At 35.4% G+C, this 19,764-nt stretch overlaps 1 protein-coding gene across 2 annotated transcripts; it reads right to left on the bottom strand.

Moving 5' to 3' along the window:
• Positions 1 to 1,322: 1,322 nt before the first annotated feature.
• On the bottom strand, positions 1,323 to 19,010 carry LOC121423854 (adhesion G-protein coupled receptor G6-like). 2 transcript variants are annotated; one of them, XM_041619362.1, is made up of 14 exons: positions 18,494 to 19,010; positions 17,645 to 17,751; positions 14,894 to 14,977; positions 14,193 to 14,221; positions 12,350 to 12,454; positions 11,355 to 11,482; positions 9,988 to 10,128; positions 9,428 to 9,613; positions 8,476 to 8,868; positions 7,819 to 7,965; positions 7,278 to 7,384; positions 5,900 to 6,183; positions 5,449 to 5,515; positions 1,323 to 4,402 (listed from the first exon to the last, which is right to left on the bottom strand). In XM_041619362.1, exons 4-14 carry the CDS (start codon positions 14,215 to 14,217, stop codon positions 3,685 to 3,687), a joined length of 2,301 nt encoding a protein of 766 aa, XP_041475296.1. In that variant the 5' UTR covers positions 14,218 to 14,221; positions 14,894 to 14,977; positions 17,645 to 17,751; positions 18,494 to 19,010; the 3' UTR covers positions 1,323 to 3,684. The 2 variants fall into 2 exon arrangements, with proteins under 2 accessions (XP_041475296.1, XP_041475297.1); XM_041619363.1 differs by having other exon boundaries at positions 17,645 to 17,741.
• Between the last annotated feature and the right edge of the window lie 754 nt (positions 19,011 to 19,764).

The following is a 19,764-nucleotide window of genomic DNA, read 5'->3' as shown; positions in this document are numbered from 1 at the left end:
GCTGTCCTGCCGAGTTCCTATGGGAGTTACCACAAACCGAAACAGAAATGAATATGGCATAGATTCTGAATTACTTTGTGTTCAATAATTTCATAAAATGAAGAGGTTCTCCAGGCTGGCTTTCAAACTCACTCGACACTCCGTTTTGTTGACGATCAGCCATGCATTAAATCTATTGTTCACCATGCGAAAGCTTCTGTGGGAAACCGGTGAAAACACATTTATCTCATGAAATTATCTGGTCATTTTAAATGACCAGAACTTTTTTATTTCTTGACCATTTTCTGTAATTGAGGTACCAAATTAAAGAGCAGATATTGAACTTTTCAAAAATGTGGTTTTCTTTTTGAAACCCAGATACCCCCTCCAAATGAGTTTTTGGTATCCTTTCTTCAAATTGTTTTTGCTCGCTCATGCGTGAATAAGAAATAACCTAAGTAATATCAGATGAAAGAGGAGATTCTAAGCTTTAAATTATTGGTAGGTCATTTTTCTATTCTATTTATGATTAAGTTATGATAAACGATCGCTAAATCTCGGTTTCGTTTATTCTGGGACGCACTGTATAATATTTCACATTTTGGAAACATTTTTTTATGAATCACAAGAGGTTGCAACATGGGCATTTCCTCGTTTCCGTAGAATATATATCACGAGAAAACAAATAGGATATTTCAAAGTCAATAAAATGAAAATATGCAAAAGAAATAGTAAGTGGGAGCTGGCATTCGTCTCCTCATTCGCCTTTCAGTCCAGGATGTGCATATAACTTTTTTTTCAAATTAAGAGCAATTAAAAACGTCATGTGTTTCTTATATTACGTCCGATGTTGATGAAATGTCAGCGTTTTATATTATGCGTGTGTGTAAGGGGGGGGGGGGGGGTGTTTGCTCCCCCTCTCTCATTTTTTCTCTCACGTTTCTACCGTCTCCCATTCTCTCATTCTACAATTCCTTGTTAATCCTAAAAGAAAAATTGATCAAAATATAAATATTCGGAAAACATCATTCCCATTCTGTCTTGGAGATAATTATTAAAATAATATTTCTCATCATGCCATTCTTGAACAACATTCTCAAAAACCTTCTGTCGTAGATAAAATCTATCCTTCAGACTTTCACATTCACTAGGATGTCACTAGTTGTTCGAAATACATAAGAAAAGAGAATTTACAGGGTATACGATTCCTTCTGAGTATATTCTGTTCCAGGCAGCATAAGAGCGAAACTATTCACTTTGTAACCACATTAGCATATATACATTCATATGTAAAGCTACGGTATAAATATAAACTAGATGACTCAGAATCATTCGTTATCGAAAACTTTATTTGGCGGCCCCGTTGTAGAGCGTCCGCCTCTTGAACTGGAGGTTGTGGGTTAGAACCTATATATGCCTATTGTCAGGCAGGCGTCCGACGTATTAGAATGGAGGAGAACAATTATAACATATTTTCATGTAGCCTATGCAATATCCAAGTGGAAGTGGCTATCTAAGTTAAAAGGCATTATTATAATTTCAATCTCATACACTGAAAAAGACCCTAATTTTATACAGTGGATATTCCAATATTTGTGTATACATGTACTCTGTAATTCATTCTGCGCAATGAAAATTAGTCACATAAACAACAGCAAAACGAAAGCACCCAAATAGCGTTATATAGTTAACTTGCAGGATATAGATCGTACAATGCATTAGCTCAACTATCACCAATTAAAAAAAATGATGATTGCACTCACTATAAAACTATAACCCGAATGCAAGATTGTATGAACTAGCCTTTGATTTAGACTGATTAAAAAAGTATATTTTGAATCAATTTAACAATGAAATTACTTTTCCGAGTAGATTTCTGTAGACCTATATCCCAGAGCCATCAATCCATACCAGCGTCAATGAAATGTATATAAAATAGGTAGTTCAGGAAAGACTCCAAAATATATCTACAGAGTAAAATGTATTTACAACCGCATTTTAAAATAATCCTACATTTTAAATCATGTTAAAAACCAGAAATTACACTGTATTTTCTTCTAGCTAAGAGCAGGGGCTGGGAACCGGGGGGGGGGGGGGGCTTCAGACCCACTTTTTTCCAAAACCATGTTCAAAAACGTAAATGACAGTCCGTTTTTTATTTTTTGCATGGTCAGTCCCCTACTTTGGGCTCAACCCCTCTTTCAAAAACCGTTCTGCGGTCCCTGAAGAGTAACATGGCTCAGTATATACTAAAATATGAAACAATAGTTTATGCCAATTGTTTGGTTCGGCGAGTTTTTCAACAAAACCTCTAAATTGGTTTTTTTAGCACAATAGCATATTATATTCTGCCTAATGCAAAAAAAAATACAATTGTGAACAAAGCTTTATACTTCTTCACGAGCCGATTATGATATCTTATATCAAACCGAACAAAAATATAAACATGTGTATTTCCACGATGTATTTCATCATGACCACCCTTTGAGTTCATTTGTCTGTTAACGTAAATTTAATGATAAGAGAACAATAATGATGATAATATTCGAAGCTTGTAAAGTGCACATTTTCACTAAACGTACATCTTCTGTATAAGAAAGGTCGTATTGTACATCAAACATAAAAATCTGAACATCATGCCAAAATAGAAAATGCAAGTCACATATATTTACATGTGTAAGTCCATAATCAACATAACTAAAATGAGACCGTGAGAAGCACATTTAATTGGCTTTTAAACATACACATTTACCATGGACCTGCCACGTGAAAAACATAAAGTGAAAATAAATCAACCATCCATCTTGTTTCTTGAAAAAGCTATCAAAAGAATTTACAATTATATTTACTTAACTATACAAGTAACCCATCTTGATCATTTCTATTCTTGTTAGGATTCACAAACTTGTATAATTGAAAATAATTGAATGTTTCATTTTTTTAAATCACCGGTCTAATAAGCAGCACCAAGGGTCAACATTTATTTATGATTTATTTTCTATGTACAAAGAGCCTGCAAAAATTAGATGTTGCTGAGTTATATTTCCATGATTTAAATTATCCCTTTTAATATAATTCTGCAGAGGTATCTTTTGAAAGTAACTGTATAGGTGTCAGGTGAATTGATAAAATAGACATAAAATTAAAAAAAAATGATTTCAATCTCTTTAAGCACGTTAAGACCGATTTCTATCATTTGCAGGAGAGATATAGTGCCGTATCATAGGCAAGGGCGGAAATCTGTCCCCAAAGGTAGGGGGACCAGGGGCTGGAAAATTTGACAAGCAAAAAAAAATATCACCCAATAAGTAAGGTTCATCTCGTACAAAATACACATTTTATTTCAATTTCTTTCTTTCCATCATAAAAGTCCGAAAATAGTAGGGGGACATTTGATATTGTGACCCCTACTATTTTGGGTAGGGGAACACGTCACCCTGTCCCCCTGGGATTTCTGCCCATGATCATAGGCTACCCCCCCCGAGAGAATTCCACACTTTTGCAATTAGTTCCTATCCGACCAACTACAACTACGGAAAGCCAGCAACGTCAATATATAAAATGCATTTTCATTCAAATGAAAGAATATTCATGCGTTCGTCTTATTCTTGACAATTCAGTATGTTCCTTTTTTTTTAAATAATAGTATTTTGCATATTTCTTGTAGGAAAATTATATTTTGTAAAACAGTGCCATATTGCAAAATTAGTTTTCAAGGGTGGGGTAATCATAGCCTGGGTCAGCAGCACTGCCTTCCTCGATTACCTCGTAGGTTGGACCGACAGCTGACTGGTCGTTTGAGGTCTTACCGGGATACTTTCCGGTCGGATCGGACACTTCGACACCTTCTTCAATCTCCTCGTAGGCCGGATTGTCATGAACGCCAGTCTGGTACTCATTATATGCTGGATTCTTCGGATCATCGTCCTTTCCTACCTGGGAGAAATGCGCCATAGAGGACGAATATTCATGAATGTTGGTCGAGGAGCTAAGGTGACTTGTTGGTCTTCCTGTATGGGAACCGGTAGTACTGTCCTTTGGCGAGTTTCTGCCGCATCCGCACATCCTGGCCCAGTACGCCCGCACTGCTGGGTTCTTTGCGCAGTAGAGGACGAAGATGAAGAAGCCCTGAAGAGAGTTGAAGACAATGAAGAGTGTCTGGATGACTTGGCTGGTGGTGTTTATCAAGGTCAGATACCCCGTGACCCAGGTTAAGCCGAACAGAATGAGGAGGCTGATTGCGTTCTTGACGCGTTCATTAGAAGCCTTGCGGCTGTTCGGAATCGAGTCGCGTTTGGAACGAACGTTGGCGGATTTGAACAAGCGGCGGACGACGAGGCCAAAGATGATTATGTTGGCGAGAAGGATGAGAGCTATTGGAATAAGAAGACCACCGATTGCCGGCCACCTCTGAAGAAAACAGCTGTAGATTAACAAATTTGAAATGTCAGCAAAATTGAGTGAATTGCTTGACGCAAAGAGCGCGTCCGCAGATCTATGCTGGGAGAAGTATATCGTAATACGATATACGACAAAATAAGGGAAATAAGAATAAGATAAATAACTGTTTTTGCATATTAACATACATTTTTTAATGAGTTCTTTATGTATTGCCAGTGACATTTACATTAAGCTGTTGACTTTACGCACGACTGGGACCCTTCTTGTGCTACATAATCTATATTATGTAGCTAACTACCACCTAAAAGTGTTCTAGTCGTGTTTGAGGTCGTGAGTTACTTTCGGAAGAGCTTTATTAAACACCCACAGAGAGTATCAATTTTCAATGGCATGAATCAGGAATTAAAAAAAAAACTATGAAGCCTCCCAAGATGCCAACATTTAACGGTTTTGATATCATGGACTTACAATTCTTATCAAGTGTAATCTTCCACATTTCGAGGGGGTGTGCATTTGTTCTAAGGACTGCCCCAGTCCCACCCTCCCTCTTCCGCCCCTTCACTCCTAAGGCCCGTATTCTGAAGTCAGGTTTAACTTAAACTCCGGTTTAAAGTTATGGTTTAAGTATGGAAAGCCAAAAGTATCAAAATCTTTATTAAGTTGTATGTTCTTATGTTTACTGTGCTCTTTCCTGATTCATCGATGGTGAAGAAAATCATCTATTTATACTTCCTAGACAATTATGAATGATTTGAGAGCCAAATGAGCTGAAGTATGATATCTCTACTGTTAGTGATTTATGTAACGATTGGCTATCCATACTTGAACCACAACTTTAAACCTGAGTTTAAGTTAAACCTGCTATCAGAATACGGGCCTTTGAAATCAGTTTGAATTTGAAGCAATAATACATTACATGTGTATGGTTTTCTCAGAATAAGTCTACTTTTGATTCATGTTCTAACAGTCATGACAGTCCTCATGTATATAGGCCTACATCCAATCCAATACTCTGATACCCCCGGGGGTGGGTTTGGGAGGGAAAAGTTCATTAATGATAATGCTTACTAGTCGGATTCTGCATAATTTCCCCTGGCTGCAAGCCCGGTTATTAAGACGACCAGACCGCTTCCTCCTGGTATAATGTGACATAGATTGTTAGAGAGAAAAGAGGGAAAAACGGTGTTGAGATAATGGAATTGTGGCGTTATAACCGATGTAGTACCGGTAAGCGAAAATTCGTGGTGATTTGCAAGTTCATTTATGTGACTTTCGTTCTTTATCACTATGCTTTAACTGGAACCCTGCAATTTTATTTGTATTTATCAAATGCTTCATCGTACATTAATCGTAGGTTTATCTCTTGAATTCAGTATAGGCCTATTGATTTTAATGAATTAGAAATTAACAAAACAACATTAATGAATCACATAAAATGAGTGAAGAATCAAATATTGTTTATATAAGAAATGGGAAATAATTTTCTCCGGATGTCTTTCGAGAGAAAAAAAAACCTTACCCCATGCTACAATCCCGGCCTTGAGCATGAATCGTGGGATGTAGGCATCGAAGACGCGCACGACGATGAGATGGGTGTTGACGCCCTCAACGCCCATCCAAGCCAGGGAAGAGAGGGTGAAGAAATGAACGAGAGCGGCGAGGATGCCGCAGGGAACGGGTTCGACCTCTGGGTAATCGGGAAGGCGGTCCAAGGCGGTCATGATCAGGAAGGTAATATAGAGACAGAGAAGGGACCCGCAAAGACATAAAAAGATCTTCTGCGACTGGTGTTTGTGAAGGTTTCTGGGTAATGTAATTGTAAGAGAGGGGAATAGGTTAAAAAAAGGGAAATGTCATATAGAATTTATTACTGGATGTTTCATTGTTTCAAATATGATTAAGTAATTGCCATGGTCTAAGTTCGTGAATCAAATTCGTCTAAAAGGGCATAAATGCATTTTAATCATATAGGCCCGTATTTTGAACTTGGTTTTAATTCAAACACTGTCCGTGTTTGTATATAATAGTTTAACTACGGACAGCCTATTGTAAAGCTGTTCGTAAGTTAAGAGTGACTTTAAGAACGACTGGTGATCCTTTCTTATGGCAAATGGTATATTCATTAGCGATGGCTTAGTGCGTGAGAAGGGTTCACCAGTCGTTCTTACAGTCGCTCTTAACTTACGAACAGCTTTATGAAACGGCTCCCAGGTATCTCTATTGAAACAGTACAAGTTCGATGTACGAGCTCACCTCTTACGCGGGACATTCAGAAGAAAGTGGGAATAGTATCTGACTCATTTAACATGTTTAACTTCGCAAATATAGCATGACGAAATAGTACTTTTCACATATCAAGAAATATACAATGTTAACAAGCTTTTTACGTTTTGTATAGGCTTCCCACAATTTTAACCTAGAGTTAGACCATGGCCTATGTTAAACTGGACTTAAGAATATAGGCTATAATGTCAAAGTTCTAACATGGCCCTTGGAATCGGGGTGTTGAAGCACCCCCAAGGGTTTCCTTGTGGGTGTTGCGTGTACTATTTTCCATGGGCAGCACCCCAGGAATTCTGGAAGGTGTGACAAAATGGAGAAATGTAACAAACAGGACGTACATTTTTTTTTAACTGAAATTTTGTTTTGGGTGTTTGGGGCTTGTCAAATTGCTCGAGATGAAAATAACCTTCATTTTATAGTGAAACTTTCCATTTTGCTTGTCAAATTTCTCGGGAAGAAAGAGACCTTCATTTCAAAAGAAGTGAATTCCTTTTTTTTTTTTGCTTGTCAAATTGACATCAGCACCCCCTGTCAAAAATCATTCCCAGGGCTCTGAAGGCTAACATATACAAGTTGCTTAAATTTCAAAGAAGGAAATTTCGCCGTGTACTCACTTATTTGAAAGATAGGTGATAAGTATAATGATTATACACACGATAGATATTGCGCATCCGATGATACTTATAACCCTTAATGCCTCAACACGTTCAGCATAAATGTCCTAGAATCAAACAAGAAAAACATGATTTATGACGATAATACGATAACACTTAAAAATTTCTAGTACACTCAACAAGTTCTAGAACTTCTAGTGAATGTGATAATTACATTCATTATTATGGGTAAATTATCAACAATCAAATGTTTTTTTTCGATCTACCAGACATTACAAATGTATTCTATCATGATCTATGTAAATTTTAATCATTGCGAAATTGTCAGGTAATAGGCCTACAATCCAAGTAAATTTTTATGCATAGACAATATACAGTATCACATTTTTTCAAATTAAGTATTTTAAACGGAATTCGTTGGGAGGGCCTAAGTTCTTTTTATATGGGATACGAATTTTTTTTTAAGTAGGTGTTTACATTTTATGCTCTGTCCTCTTTTCCGTTCCCCCCCCTTCTCTACCTTTTCAAAGTGCAAATTTACCATTAATACAGCAAAATTGGTAAGATGGTCGCAGCTACAGGTAATCTCTTCTGTGTCATCTGATGACGTAATCCTTCGACACCCCCTTTGTGACCAATCATTGTCCTCGAAGTCCCAGAAATTACACTCGGGATTTTCGAACCCTGGCTGAAAAAAAAAAAAAAATAGCAACTGCACTAATGACATTATGAGATTGTGTTTTAATCTTATTCCATTTTTTTTATTTTCAATAATTTATAGTATGTAAATCCATGTATAAAGTCAAAACGAGGAAACCCTAATTTATAATTATATTTCTACATAATTAGTAGAGTAAAACATACAAAAATATCTCTAATTTGTCGGGGGGGGGGGGGTCGCCAAATAATTGATCACGAGTTACTGCTCGACTAAAGGCCATACAAAATGAAAGTCTAAAAAAGCACAAAAATAACGATTTAAGGTTGGTCTACTATACATGTACTTACTAATATGCAAAATACATTTTTTAAGTCACATTACCAAAATCAGTGTTCTTAATTTCAAATTTGGCGTTGTTATTCTCATGTTAGAAAAAAATAGCATTGGGACTACTCATAATTGGAAAAATGCATTGATATTTAAAAAAAGCACAAGAAGGCAAAGGTATTCCTTTATGTCGTCTGATATACTCCTTACCTGAAGAGGTATATAGTGAAAAACGATATCCTCCCTTAGATTCGTTGTCTCCCTTCCTCCGATGGCCAAGCCTACAATTAACGAGTTCACAGACCGGTTGAATCTGTCCTGCCTGGAGTTCGTCTCGCGGACACGCGCCGAACTGAACAGCGACGAAGTCCTGAAAACGGTAAGGGCCAGACGCACCTCTGACGAGCCCCCGTTATCGTCGGCGCGGTCGTTAAGCACACCAGGAGGGATGTCAACACGAGTTTCAGCCATGTTGTCTTGTCTACGATCTAAGCTGCTGTCTCCACTGTTGAGTGTGATGTTCGAGTCTCTAAGATCGTCAGATGTACTACTAGCAGATATGGTCAACCCAGAAGCGAAGTCGGTCGGTCTGACACTCGACACCTAAAAATGATATTATCTTGCAATATTGAAATCGAATTTGTGATGGAATATTTGAGAGTTTTCAACTGTTGTGAATAAACATAAACATCGCATTGTGCTATTTGATCCCGAAAAATGAGCAAACATTTTTCTTGTTTTTATCATCAATCATTGCCCTCGCCATCAATATCATCGACGCCGTAATAATAATCATCGCTATCATCGTCATCATCCCCTAATCATCATTTTCTACGTCATCAATATACTCTAAACGTAAGTAAAACCACGTATTAAAGACTTAGAACAAACCATAATATATCATTCTCAGTAACATCTGATTATATCTATGACGTTTTTGAGAAGTGTGAAGATTTATGCAATTGCCAATCTTGAGCGATAGCGGAATTCCAAAAAGCTTTAGAACAATCGGAACAAAATGTATTGGATCACCAGACTCTGTAAACTCACTACATTGTTTTCCTCTGTAATACCTACTACCACTGGAAATCCCTGACGCCCACAATTTTAATCAAATATGAATTATTGAATATGTACATTCAGTTCATATGAAGGTAGATACCTGTACAGCTAAGTTCCTTTTCAATGCCATAAAGGGTTGATCATCCGAAGTGTCAATGTTGTCGAGTTGTGTTTCAAGACTCATCAAGATTTCTGTGAATGCCTCTGTACTCTCCTCGAGGTTGGAAGGGTTCTCCTCGTATACATCTATGATGTCGCTGATGATGGTGGTCGTTAAATTAGTGATCTGTTCCAATTACAAAGCAGAAATGCAAAGTAGAACAATTTTGGTTTCCATTGGAAATAACCATGTTATCCTTATTTAAAGTACCCTTTTATGCTACACTGTCAAGCTATTATGTAATTTTACCAATAACATATCTGGCGAATAGAATCACCAAACCACTACAAAACTCCAGTTAATAAAGTAAACCTATTCTTTAATAATAATGACTCGTCTTTCTGCATTTGATTTTTCTACCCCTGTAAGTTTCATTCTTAAAAAAAGTCATTCTGTCATTTCATATGTGAGAGAATTGAAAATATATGAGTGGTTCTATTATAGAGAGGACTGAGAAGAGTTCAAAATATCGATAATGTTGTTTATTAATGATTACTGACCACAGGATCTCCACTTCCTAGATCAGTACTGCTGCTGATAATGGAAGCTATGTTGTCGATGTCGCCTTCGTCTATGTCCGTATCAGTGATCTCCACTACAATCTCTAGCACATCAATCACCGTCTCGTTTGTTACTCCGTCCTGAAGTAAATAATAATAATTAAAAAAGTTACACCATAACACTCCCTCCATGCAGGAGACGTGAGGGACTTAAAGAATGGTCTACGACCCGACTTTGGAATAAAGTGTTAAACATTTGAAGAGAATATCAAAACAAGGAATAATCTACAGTCTAAGATTGCAAAGCACATATTAATACTTAAATGAACATTCCTCCCTCGTGATAGATAAATTGTAATGACGTCATAGCAATCTTACGATTCGCTACGGTTTTTAGTATTTTTGGTTATCATTGCGAACTAAAGGCATGGCTTGCAATATAAAAAAAAAACAGAACTGATATTATTTTCGTAAATTACGAAAATAATATCGCTTCATTTGTTTTTAACATCACGTATCGTAATAGTTATCCTGCAGCTCTAAGAAATCAATCGATGTTTACTGTAAATCGTTAGAAAATATGCGAAACGCCGTTTCTTCTCGGGCCGGATCGCAGGTCAGTCATAAGGTGTGCGGTGCATGGCCTGGAGGACGGGATCGTTCCTAGAACACTGAATACTACATGAACAAGATTGATCAAACAAATTGATTCCCCTTGCACGCATGCAGCAACGATAATTCCCCCCGTTTTCTGAATTATCACGACTTTATTCAGCCCAAAAAACGTTGGTTTTACGAACGAGAACGAAACAATGCAACGATCATTCGAAAAATGCACTTAATTCATTGTCTGTAATTATGCGAATGCTCCTCTGAATTCTATTTCACATTCTCGGGGACGTTCGTTCGCGCCCTTTAACGCAAAGTCCTTAATATTTCCAGAACATTCTTTGTAATAAAGTAACTCGGAATACATTCTAACTTTTTGAAATTATTGGTCCGCATTGTTAAGTATGATTAAACTCAGGTCATTTTCTAACTGTATTAAAAATTATGGAAAGCTACAAATTGAAAATTGCATTACTGTACATATTTCTGATATTTACTTTGCTCGTTTCTGATGTTCTAATGATGAAGATTTCAGTAATTAGTCCTAATCAGTTATGATTGATTTGAGTATCAAATTGAAATGTACTGACAAAGATGCATGTAAAATTGGCTTTCCATAGTTAAACCACAACTTTGGACCAGAGTTGGAATTCAAATCTAGTTCAGAATTTGGGCCATTGTGTCAAAAAAACGTTAAATCATCTAATAAACACTAATCAAATCAAAGTATTGTTGTGACAACAAAGTATTATCCCTACCCGAGTAAGGTCGTCTAGTATCTCGCTCGTCTCTCTGATCGGCCCGCAATCGTTAATGGTGATGTTCCAAATCAATTCCCCCGATGCCGTGTCGTTCACGCATACTGCACGTCCAATTGGTGAACCACCTGTATTCAAATTAAAAAAAATGTCACCTAAGCAAATTGCCTCGTGTCTGTGCATGCAAATATTGTGTTTTTATGATTTATTTCAAGAAAAACAAAGATATTGAAAAGTCTATGCAGCGTCTTCTTTCACGAATCCAGCTACAAAGACACAATGCATGCGTTTTTTCAAAGCGGATTTTCCCGCGTTCTTCATTATTACCGTGAGGATTGGTAAGGAAAAGCCGCTAGCGGAATTCCTGCTGGAAAGCTGCTGTTTTAACTTTTGACAAGATGCCTCAGACAAATGCTCACAGAAGTTCCTACGAAATTACACAATCAATGCATCCCTTTTCCAGTTTTTACCACATTTTAAATCGGGATTACAAAGCTATAAACTATAAGATTTAGATTTTAGTTAAATTTCATAGCATTATTTTATTCCATTCATCATAAAAAACAACACGAGGCACATACAAAGTTAAGATATATTACATGGGAAAATTGTAAATAATGCAATGATAAAATCTGATCATTCATCATACTGCATTACATATATTACTATCTTTAAAACTTACAATTCTATACATTGTACTTTTAACTATGTAATTTTACTTTGTAGTGACATTGTAAATTCGCCTTGTCAGCTCTGCTGATGGCAAATGTTCATACCAATAAATAGATAAGTAACATAAATATTCGTGCGTTTTAAAACAAAAATAAAGAAAATAAAACATAAACAAAAGAAAGAGGCCTACAGTATGAAAATTAAATTCTTACATTACAAGAGTATAGGTACATGAAGAAAATTACAGAGAAGCGTATAGTCAACCAGAAGAAGAAAGAAAAAAAAGCATTAATCAGGTAAATCAAAGATGAGGCCATTCTTACCCAACGTAGTATTAATTGGACATGTCTCAACCGAATCTACCACCTCTCCTTCTATACCGTATAAGAAGGTAAAACCATCGGCTCTCGTATCATTGCATCGAGATGCTAAAATTTAGTATATTATTGGGGATAAATGATTGATATATCGTATTAGCGGCATATTATGAGAATATCCCTTCAACATGTGATTTAAATAACGAACATATAGCTTAACTTAAGTTCAAGGTAATCATTTAGAAAATTAATTTCACTTACACGTTAATAATGATTATGCATAATAGACAGTAATAGGGTTGATAAACTTTTTCTTTAAAATTACTTTATTCATAAATGAATCTTATTTTAATTATCTATCAATTCACTTTCTCGACATGCATACATGCCATATGTCAGCAGTATGATAACTAGAATTTACTCCCTCATATTAGCCACATAGTATTCTATAGTACATACAGTAAATTCTCTATATACATGTAGGCTATATAAATTATGTGCTAGAAATGCATACGGGCTCTGCTGTGATTTCAAATTTGCAGTGCACCAAAGCGTCGCTTCTGAATTTAAAAAGCTATTAATCTTTATTTCTGTGAATTCAGGCATTTAGTTCTGCAGGTCTCCACAACGCATGTTGGTCGTTTGGAGATCATTCTCTAGAGTAATTTTGCGTTCGGAAATCGGCTGAGCATGGCGCGACTGTCGCACGGGCTCCGAACGATTACTCTAATGAAAATTAACCCTCGTAATATCAGCGCTCATCAGATTCAGTCGGGTGGCATATTGTCCTATCATAAGTCAGCATAAACTTTAAATTAACACGTACTCGACGCAGAAGCAGGAGTATTGCAGGCTCCTAATGTAATGTGCATGTGTTTTTTTTACCTTATTATTAGAAATGTGATGTAAATTTTCACGATTGGTGTATGTTATGTGTTGTTGTGCAAATTTGCTTTGATAAAACATACAAAAGTGAGTCACATTTGCAACATAAAGACAGCATCAATCGTATTCAACTGAAAAAGAGATATAAAATATTAATTCATATATTCAGTGCTTGAAAATAACTTGGTGATTATGCATGTATGCAGAACGAATATGAATGGATAAGGAAAGAATTGATGGAAAGAAAATGGGAATAAAATGCATTTAAAATGAAAACACACAAGGGTTAAAATATATAAAAGAATGGATTGGAATCAAATACAAAAATATGATAGGACATGAATGTACGACAAAATTAACACAGAAGCAAAAAAGAATATCCTGCAAATAAAGAAGATATGGTTAGAGTGAAATGTAAAGTGAAAAAAAAACGAATTGTATGTAGAAAAAGAGGATCATTAATTAAAAAAAATAGAAGAAAAAACAAATGATTTGATAATGAATCAAAGAAGAAAAAACTGTGTTAGAACATGATGAGTGAACAACAAAATTGAAGCAAAAATTAAATTGACAACCAACAAACATGCAAAATAGAGGATGGAATAAAGTCAAGTTTAGACAAAAACATGAATTGAGAAGTAATAATTATAAATGAAAATGAAACAAAGTGGAAAAAGCAAACAGGTTATATCAATTTCATGGTGATAAACATATAACATGAATATGTCAGGTATAAAACTGGGATGAATGAATGTAAATACAGAGACCGATATCAGATCAAACATGCACAGCAAATAGATATCAGTTTGATACAACCTGACACTACCGATAATAATGCATTTATAGTTGTCACTTTCGAATACTATTAATACCATGAGCATGATGAGTGGATATTATCTTAATGAAAATCAAATTGCATGTACAAATAACTATAAAAAAAGAAAATGAATAAAAAGTCACAAACCAATATGTAGACTCCTTGGGGGCATCTTGCTGTAAAAGAAGGAAAGAAAGAAAATGTCAGAAAAAGAACGAAAGAGAGAGAAAAAGAAAGAGGGAAAAGGGAAAAAAGATTTAGTGTTTGCTTGAAGTGAAAGTTTTTATGAATTCAAAATGTTCAACAACAACGAAGCCAATATTCTCAACTTTTGTAAATTCAACATCTTAGATCTTTTTGAAATGACAGGTTCGTAATTCCGATAGTTCATTAATCCGAAAATGAAATGAAGTTCGTGATCTGAAGGTTCGTTAATCCGAAAACTAAATGCTTAATGAACCTTATTTCGTTTTCGGACTATCGAACTTCCGGAATAACGAACTTTGGAATAACGCCACAAATGTTCGGATTAACGAACCCTTTTACGTTTTCGGATTAACGAACATCGAGGTATGGGCAATATACGTGTTTCGGAATAAAGAACCTTCGGAATTACGAAGTGTAACCTTCAGAGATGATGGCACACTAAGAAAATTATTCCTTTAAACTTGGGCTGTATAAGTTCTTTGAGGGGTTTATACACACACATACATCCTCACCCACTCACGCACACATATACAAAAATATGCCAAATATTTCTCACATTTTTACAAAATATACAAAATTTATACAAGATATAAAAAAGGTCGCAACATATTTAATTCACAACTCGTTGTCACAATACTTACTTGAATTACTGCAGAGTACATGTATAACTGTAATAACACCGTAGCTTGATCATGATACTTCTTTAGCAGCCAGCATTATCCATTCTATAATGGCATATCAAAATGGCATATTACAATAAATATATATTTAAATATCATAATCTGGGTCTACATATAGCAAAAATTCCAATGAGCGTCATAAGCAAAAATAGATAGATAAATAAATAAATAAATAAATAAAAAACAAGATACAATAAAATAAAAGGCACGACATTGTGTATGGGATTACATTTCGAAAAAGCTGCAATCGTGTGAAGCGAGCCAGAAAAACTATTTTTTTTTACATTTTCGTATAAAACCCAAATTTGTGAAAAACATTAACGTGATATCAAAAAAATATATATTAGTTCCCCCTCCTTTTCTCCTATTTTCTTGGTTATGATTTTATTTCTTTATTTCTTTCTTTCTTTATTTATTTTCAAGCATCCACTCAATGTGTACCCCCAGTGAACAAATATTATAGAATGTGATGAAGAAAATATAAGTTTGATGATATATAACGCCAGTCAGTTTATATCGAAAATAATGACAGATAGATACAACTTAAATCTCTTAAAAGTAACAAGAAAATTATGTGTATTGTCAGAACAGTGCGGGATATGAAAAGGCAATAACATAAGAGGAGGGGGAATATCACAGGCTTTTAATCGTTTTGAATCGGGAAGTTCGGACTTGAAGTATCAAACAAGAGGGGGGTAAAGATAGGAAGAAAGAAATAAAAAAAAGGAAATTATGAAAATAGTTGTGTGAGAGAAAGATAAAGAAAGAAAGGATGAGAGACGAACAGACAGAAAGAGAGAAGAAGAGAGAGGGGATATTTAATATAATGCTCATAACCGTTCATCGTTTGCATAGAATCTTATCAGAAAGCCCGTGTTCATTGATTTACATGACTGTTGTCAAACCTCCCTTGGCTTATATTAGGCAATCAAAATGTATTGTATATTGTATGAGTCAGTAATGTAAGTCCTGAGATCCCCTTTGCTATACATGTATACTTTATCCAATCTATGAACTACATTTGTTTTTTCACCATTCCAAATATTGGTTTTTGTTCAATTAACGTGATGGAAAAATAAATCCTTACAATATTTCATTTAATTTATTTCACATTAAAACCCATCCAGAAAATCACAAAATTACGAATTTTTCGTTTACATGTACATAATAAAAGAACTGAACGTAAATACAATTTAGTCACATTAGTAAATAGTGTGACCGGGGCTAGTAAAAGCAAAACTTATCAAGTCTTTGTATAATTTATTTCATGGTTGTATACATTTGATTTTTGTCATCACTTCCTCGTTTTCACTTTTTTGAGAATATAACGATCAGACGAAATGGCGGCAAAACGAACAAAAACGATTGTTTCATCGTCAATTGTTATTATATAAATAGTCTGCGATTGTGAGGTAAGCATCTCTTTTACAAAAGGCTAAAGATAGTTATTATGTGAATTCAAACATATTTTACATTGAGTTAACATTCGTCGGGCGTATCATATTGACATATGCATTCCGCATTCACACAATGGATTATTGTAAACACATTAAAGAACCACATCAAATCTTTGAGTATAACAAATCATTCAAGTTAACACCAAGCATGGAACATAGCTCGGGTTGTTAGCAGACATTTTCCAACAATTAGTGACAGTCGTGATTTATTAATAGCCACAAGAATGATTGCACATTCATTTTAATGTGATAAAACATTATTAAAATGGAATGCAGCTTAATATTATTACCATGGTTGACCATATACCGTGTTGTGTCACATCCCCTTCTATCAAAGTCATGATTACACTCTTAAAACAAATCAGTCAAATTGACTAGACCAGTAGTCAGCTGGGTGCAAATGATATGACAATGACTAATAATCACATTTCTGACGTATATTCTAGTCAGAAATAACTATGTTCTAGTAAAATACAACTAGAAAATAGTTAACTATGACTAAAATAACAGTTGCTCCCAGCAGACCCTATTAACTAGTCATTTTTGACTGATTTGTTTTTAGAGTGCAGAATAATAAGTATAAAGAAGAATGTCACCTAACCCTAGCAAACAACTACCACACTCCTAAACACCATGAGGCGACAGTGTTAAGAGGCCATTGAGAAATGTCATGGCTACAGCAATTATTAAGCTCTTGGTATATAGTGGTATACTGTCTGATAAAGAAAGTCATTAAGGCAAATATATTTTGCTTGTTTTTTTTTAAGTAATATTACGTTGGGCGATACCACATTTTAGCTTTGTTGACATGGCTGTAAAGTTATATTTATTTATTATTATGTACTGAAATAAACTATGTAAGAATCTTTCGAACCAAGCCAAAGGTGATTTGAGAAAAAATGTCAAGAACAATTCAAATGCACACTAAACCAAGGTTTTTATTATCAGTTGCCTTAAAAGCGATGATTTAAACAATTCCATAAACGAATACTTATTATAATACTTTCAAAATCTAATTCAATGAAAAATTGAACCACAATGAAACAATTTCGACGAAAATCATCAAATCTTTGATTTTTTTCTGAATAAACAGATATATACATTTTCAAATTAAACGCTTTTAGATTTTTAATGCACACGTCCCACTAAAATATCAAAATAATTTATGTGAATGCTTGGCTAGCTAATTACAGAATAGTACTTCGTAATCTTTAAAATAAATCTATAGTCAAAGGAATTACAAGAAAAAATTTACCTTGCAAAACATGCAGATACTTCGTTCATCAACTCCTTCAGTTTTCCCGGTTCAGCATATAATAAAGCATACAATGCATCTCTTCTCCCTGTTATTTCTGTGTCGTGCTCCATAAATATGCAAGAAATGTAAAAAAGAGAACAAAGATCAAAATAAAGCAACGGAATAAGAAACCTGAAAAATAGTTACAAGTGATATTTCTTGCGAAAGCTTAAAAAATGTTGTAAATTGTTGATTAGCCTTGACCAAATAATATAGGGCGCTATTTTTTATGTTGACGTTGTAATTCAATCCTAACGAAAAAACGTTCAATAACTTATATTTTTGGACCAAAACACTATGTGGAGCGTTGTGGCCCAGTGGATTAGTCTTCGGACTTTGAAACAGAGGGTCGTGGGTTCGAATCCCAGCCATGGCGGAATTTCCTTCAGCAAGAAACTGATCCATAGTGTGCTGCACTCAACCCAGGTGAGGTAAATGGGTACCGGTAGGAAGTAATTCCTTAAAAAGCTGTGTGCGCTATGAACGCCTAGCTTAGCCGGGTACACTATTAAAACAAATCAGTCAAATTGACTAGACCAGTAGTCAGCTGGGAGCAACTGATATAGCAATCACTGATATTCACATTTCTGACATTTATTCTAGTCAGAAATAACTCTTTTTTTAGTAAAATATGATATGACTAGAATAACAGTTGCTCCCAGCTGACCCTATTAACCAGTCATTTTTGACTGATTTGTTTTTAGAGTGCAATATAGGAGCGCCTTGAGCACCTAACAAGGTGGATATGTGCGCAATATAAATACCCTATATTATTATTGAAATTGACAAAAATTTGCGAATAGTTACCTCGGTCATTTCCTGTAATCATGTCTGTTATAATCGGAAGGCCAAACTGTATGGTCAGGCATTTTTTCTGTTTCAGTCCTGACCTGTCTATCTGCTAAACTTCTTTTAACCAGGTCCTCGGAGAAACACCAGGAACCTTCAGAGAACCAGTGTTGAAAGGTCTGTGACATCGATGGACCTTTACCAGGTACCACGAGGTGCCGTAGTGTGGGTTGGTAGGTGCGCAAATATTAACATTTATTTTTGATGAGCACTTCCTCAAATTTTCAAACTGATGACGTGAGACTATTATTATGTTCAACACGCTTCAGAGACCCCTTGCAGACAATGGCAATGTTATTTTGTATTTCCCCGTGTCACACGAAAGATTTGTGTTTAAACGCAAGCCAAAATATTAAGCGCAAGCCCCGAATAAACACTTTTGATTGGTTGGAAATTAAACTGCGTATGATTTACATGGTTGTATTTGATTGCAACTCTTTCTTTAACGGGTGGCAGGTGGGTGTTTCATAAAACTGTTCGTAAGTTAAGAGGGATTTAAGAACGAAAGGTGATGCTTTTTTACGCGCTGAAAAAAAAATCACCGATGATTATTAATTGGTGAATATTATTTACCAGTCGTTCATAAAGTCACTCTTAACTTAAGAACAGCTTTATGAAACGGTCCCCAGATCAAATTATTGATTCTGGCTGAGACATAATGCTCATAATAAATATTCGACGCTTTGTTACTATGCATGACTTATCGTTTTCGTCCTTTTCTCGTAGCTATTGAAATGTATTTTTAGATATTAAAAGAATGATCTGTTTCAATTCAGCTAAAGCCGAGATAAAGTAATGCTCCCCGTTGAATAGGCAACTAGACAGTCGGCACCTCGAAATGATTATCATAAGTTAAGCCTGTGAGTCAGGTCCATGCTCAACGAATATTACAACTTTTGATATGGCTCAAGTTACCACAGTTATTTCTTTCGCACTTTCTTGGGGCTAAAATCTATAGGGAATACAGCAAATCTCTTACTGTATCCATAGCAATTTTAGCCTTTATTTGATGCCTTGTACTTCCTCCACATCACCTTTCTCATTCACCATTCTTAAATAATTTTATCGAGCAGAAACTACCCCCCTCCTCTTTCCTCGAATTCACCCGTACTAGATAGAACACAGTGTGTCCACAGTGTGTTCACATTGTGGAACACAGTGTAAAATCACCTTCACACTGTTAATTGTGAGCATTTCAACAGTGTGAATCATATATTCACATAGTCGAC

This window comes from Lytechinus variegatus, chromosome 11 (assembly GCF_018143015.1).
Source record: "Lytechinus variegatus isolate NC3 chromosome 11, Lvar_3.0, whole genome shotgun sequence".
Lineage (NCBI taxonomy): Eukaryota > Metazoa > Echinodermata > Echinoidea > Temnopleuroida > Toxopneustidae > Lytechinus > Lytechinus variegatus.
The sequence above is the reverse complement of the archived record's forward strand: the minus strand, read 5'-3'. Positions and strand labels throughout refer to the sequence as shown.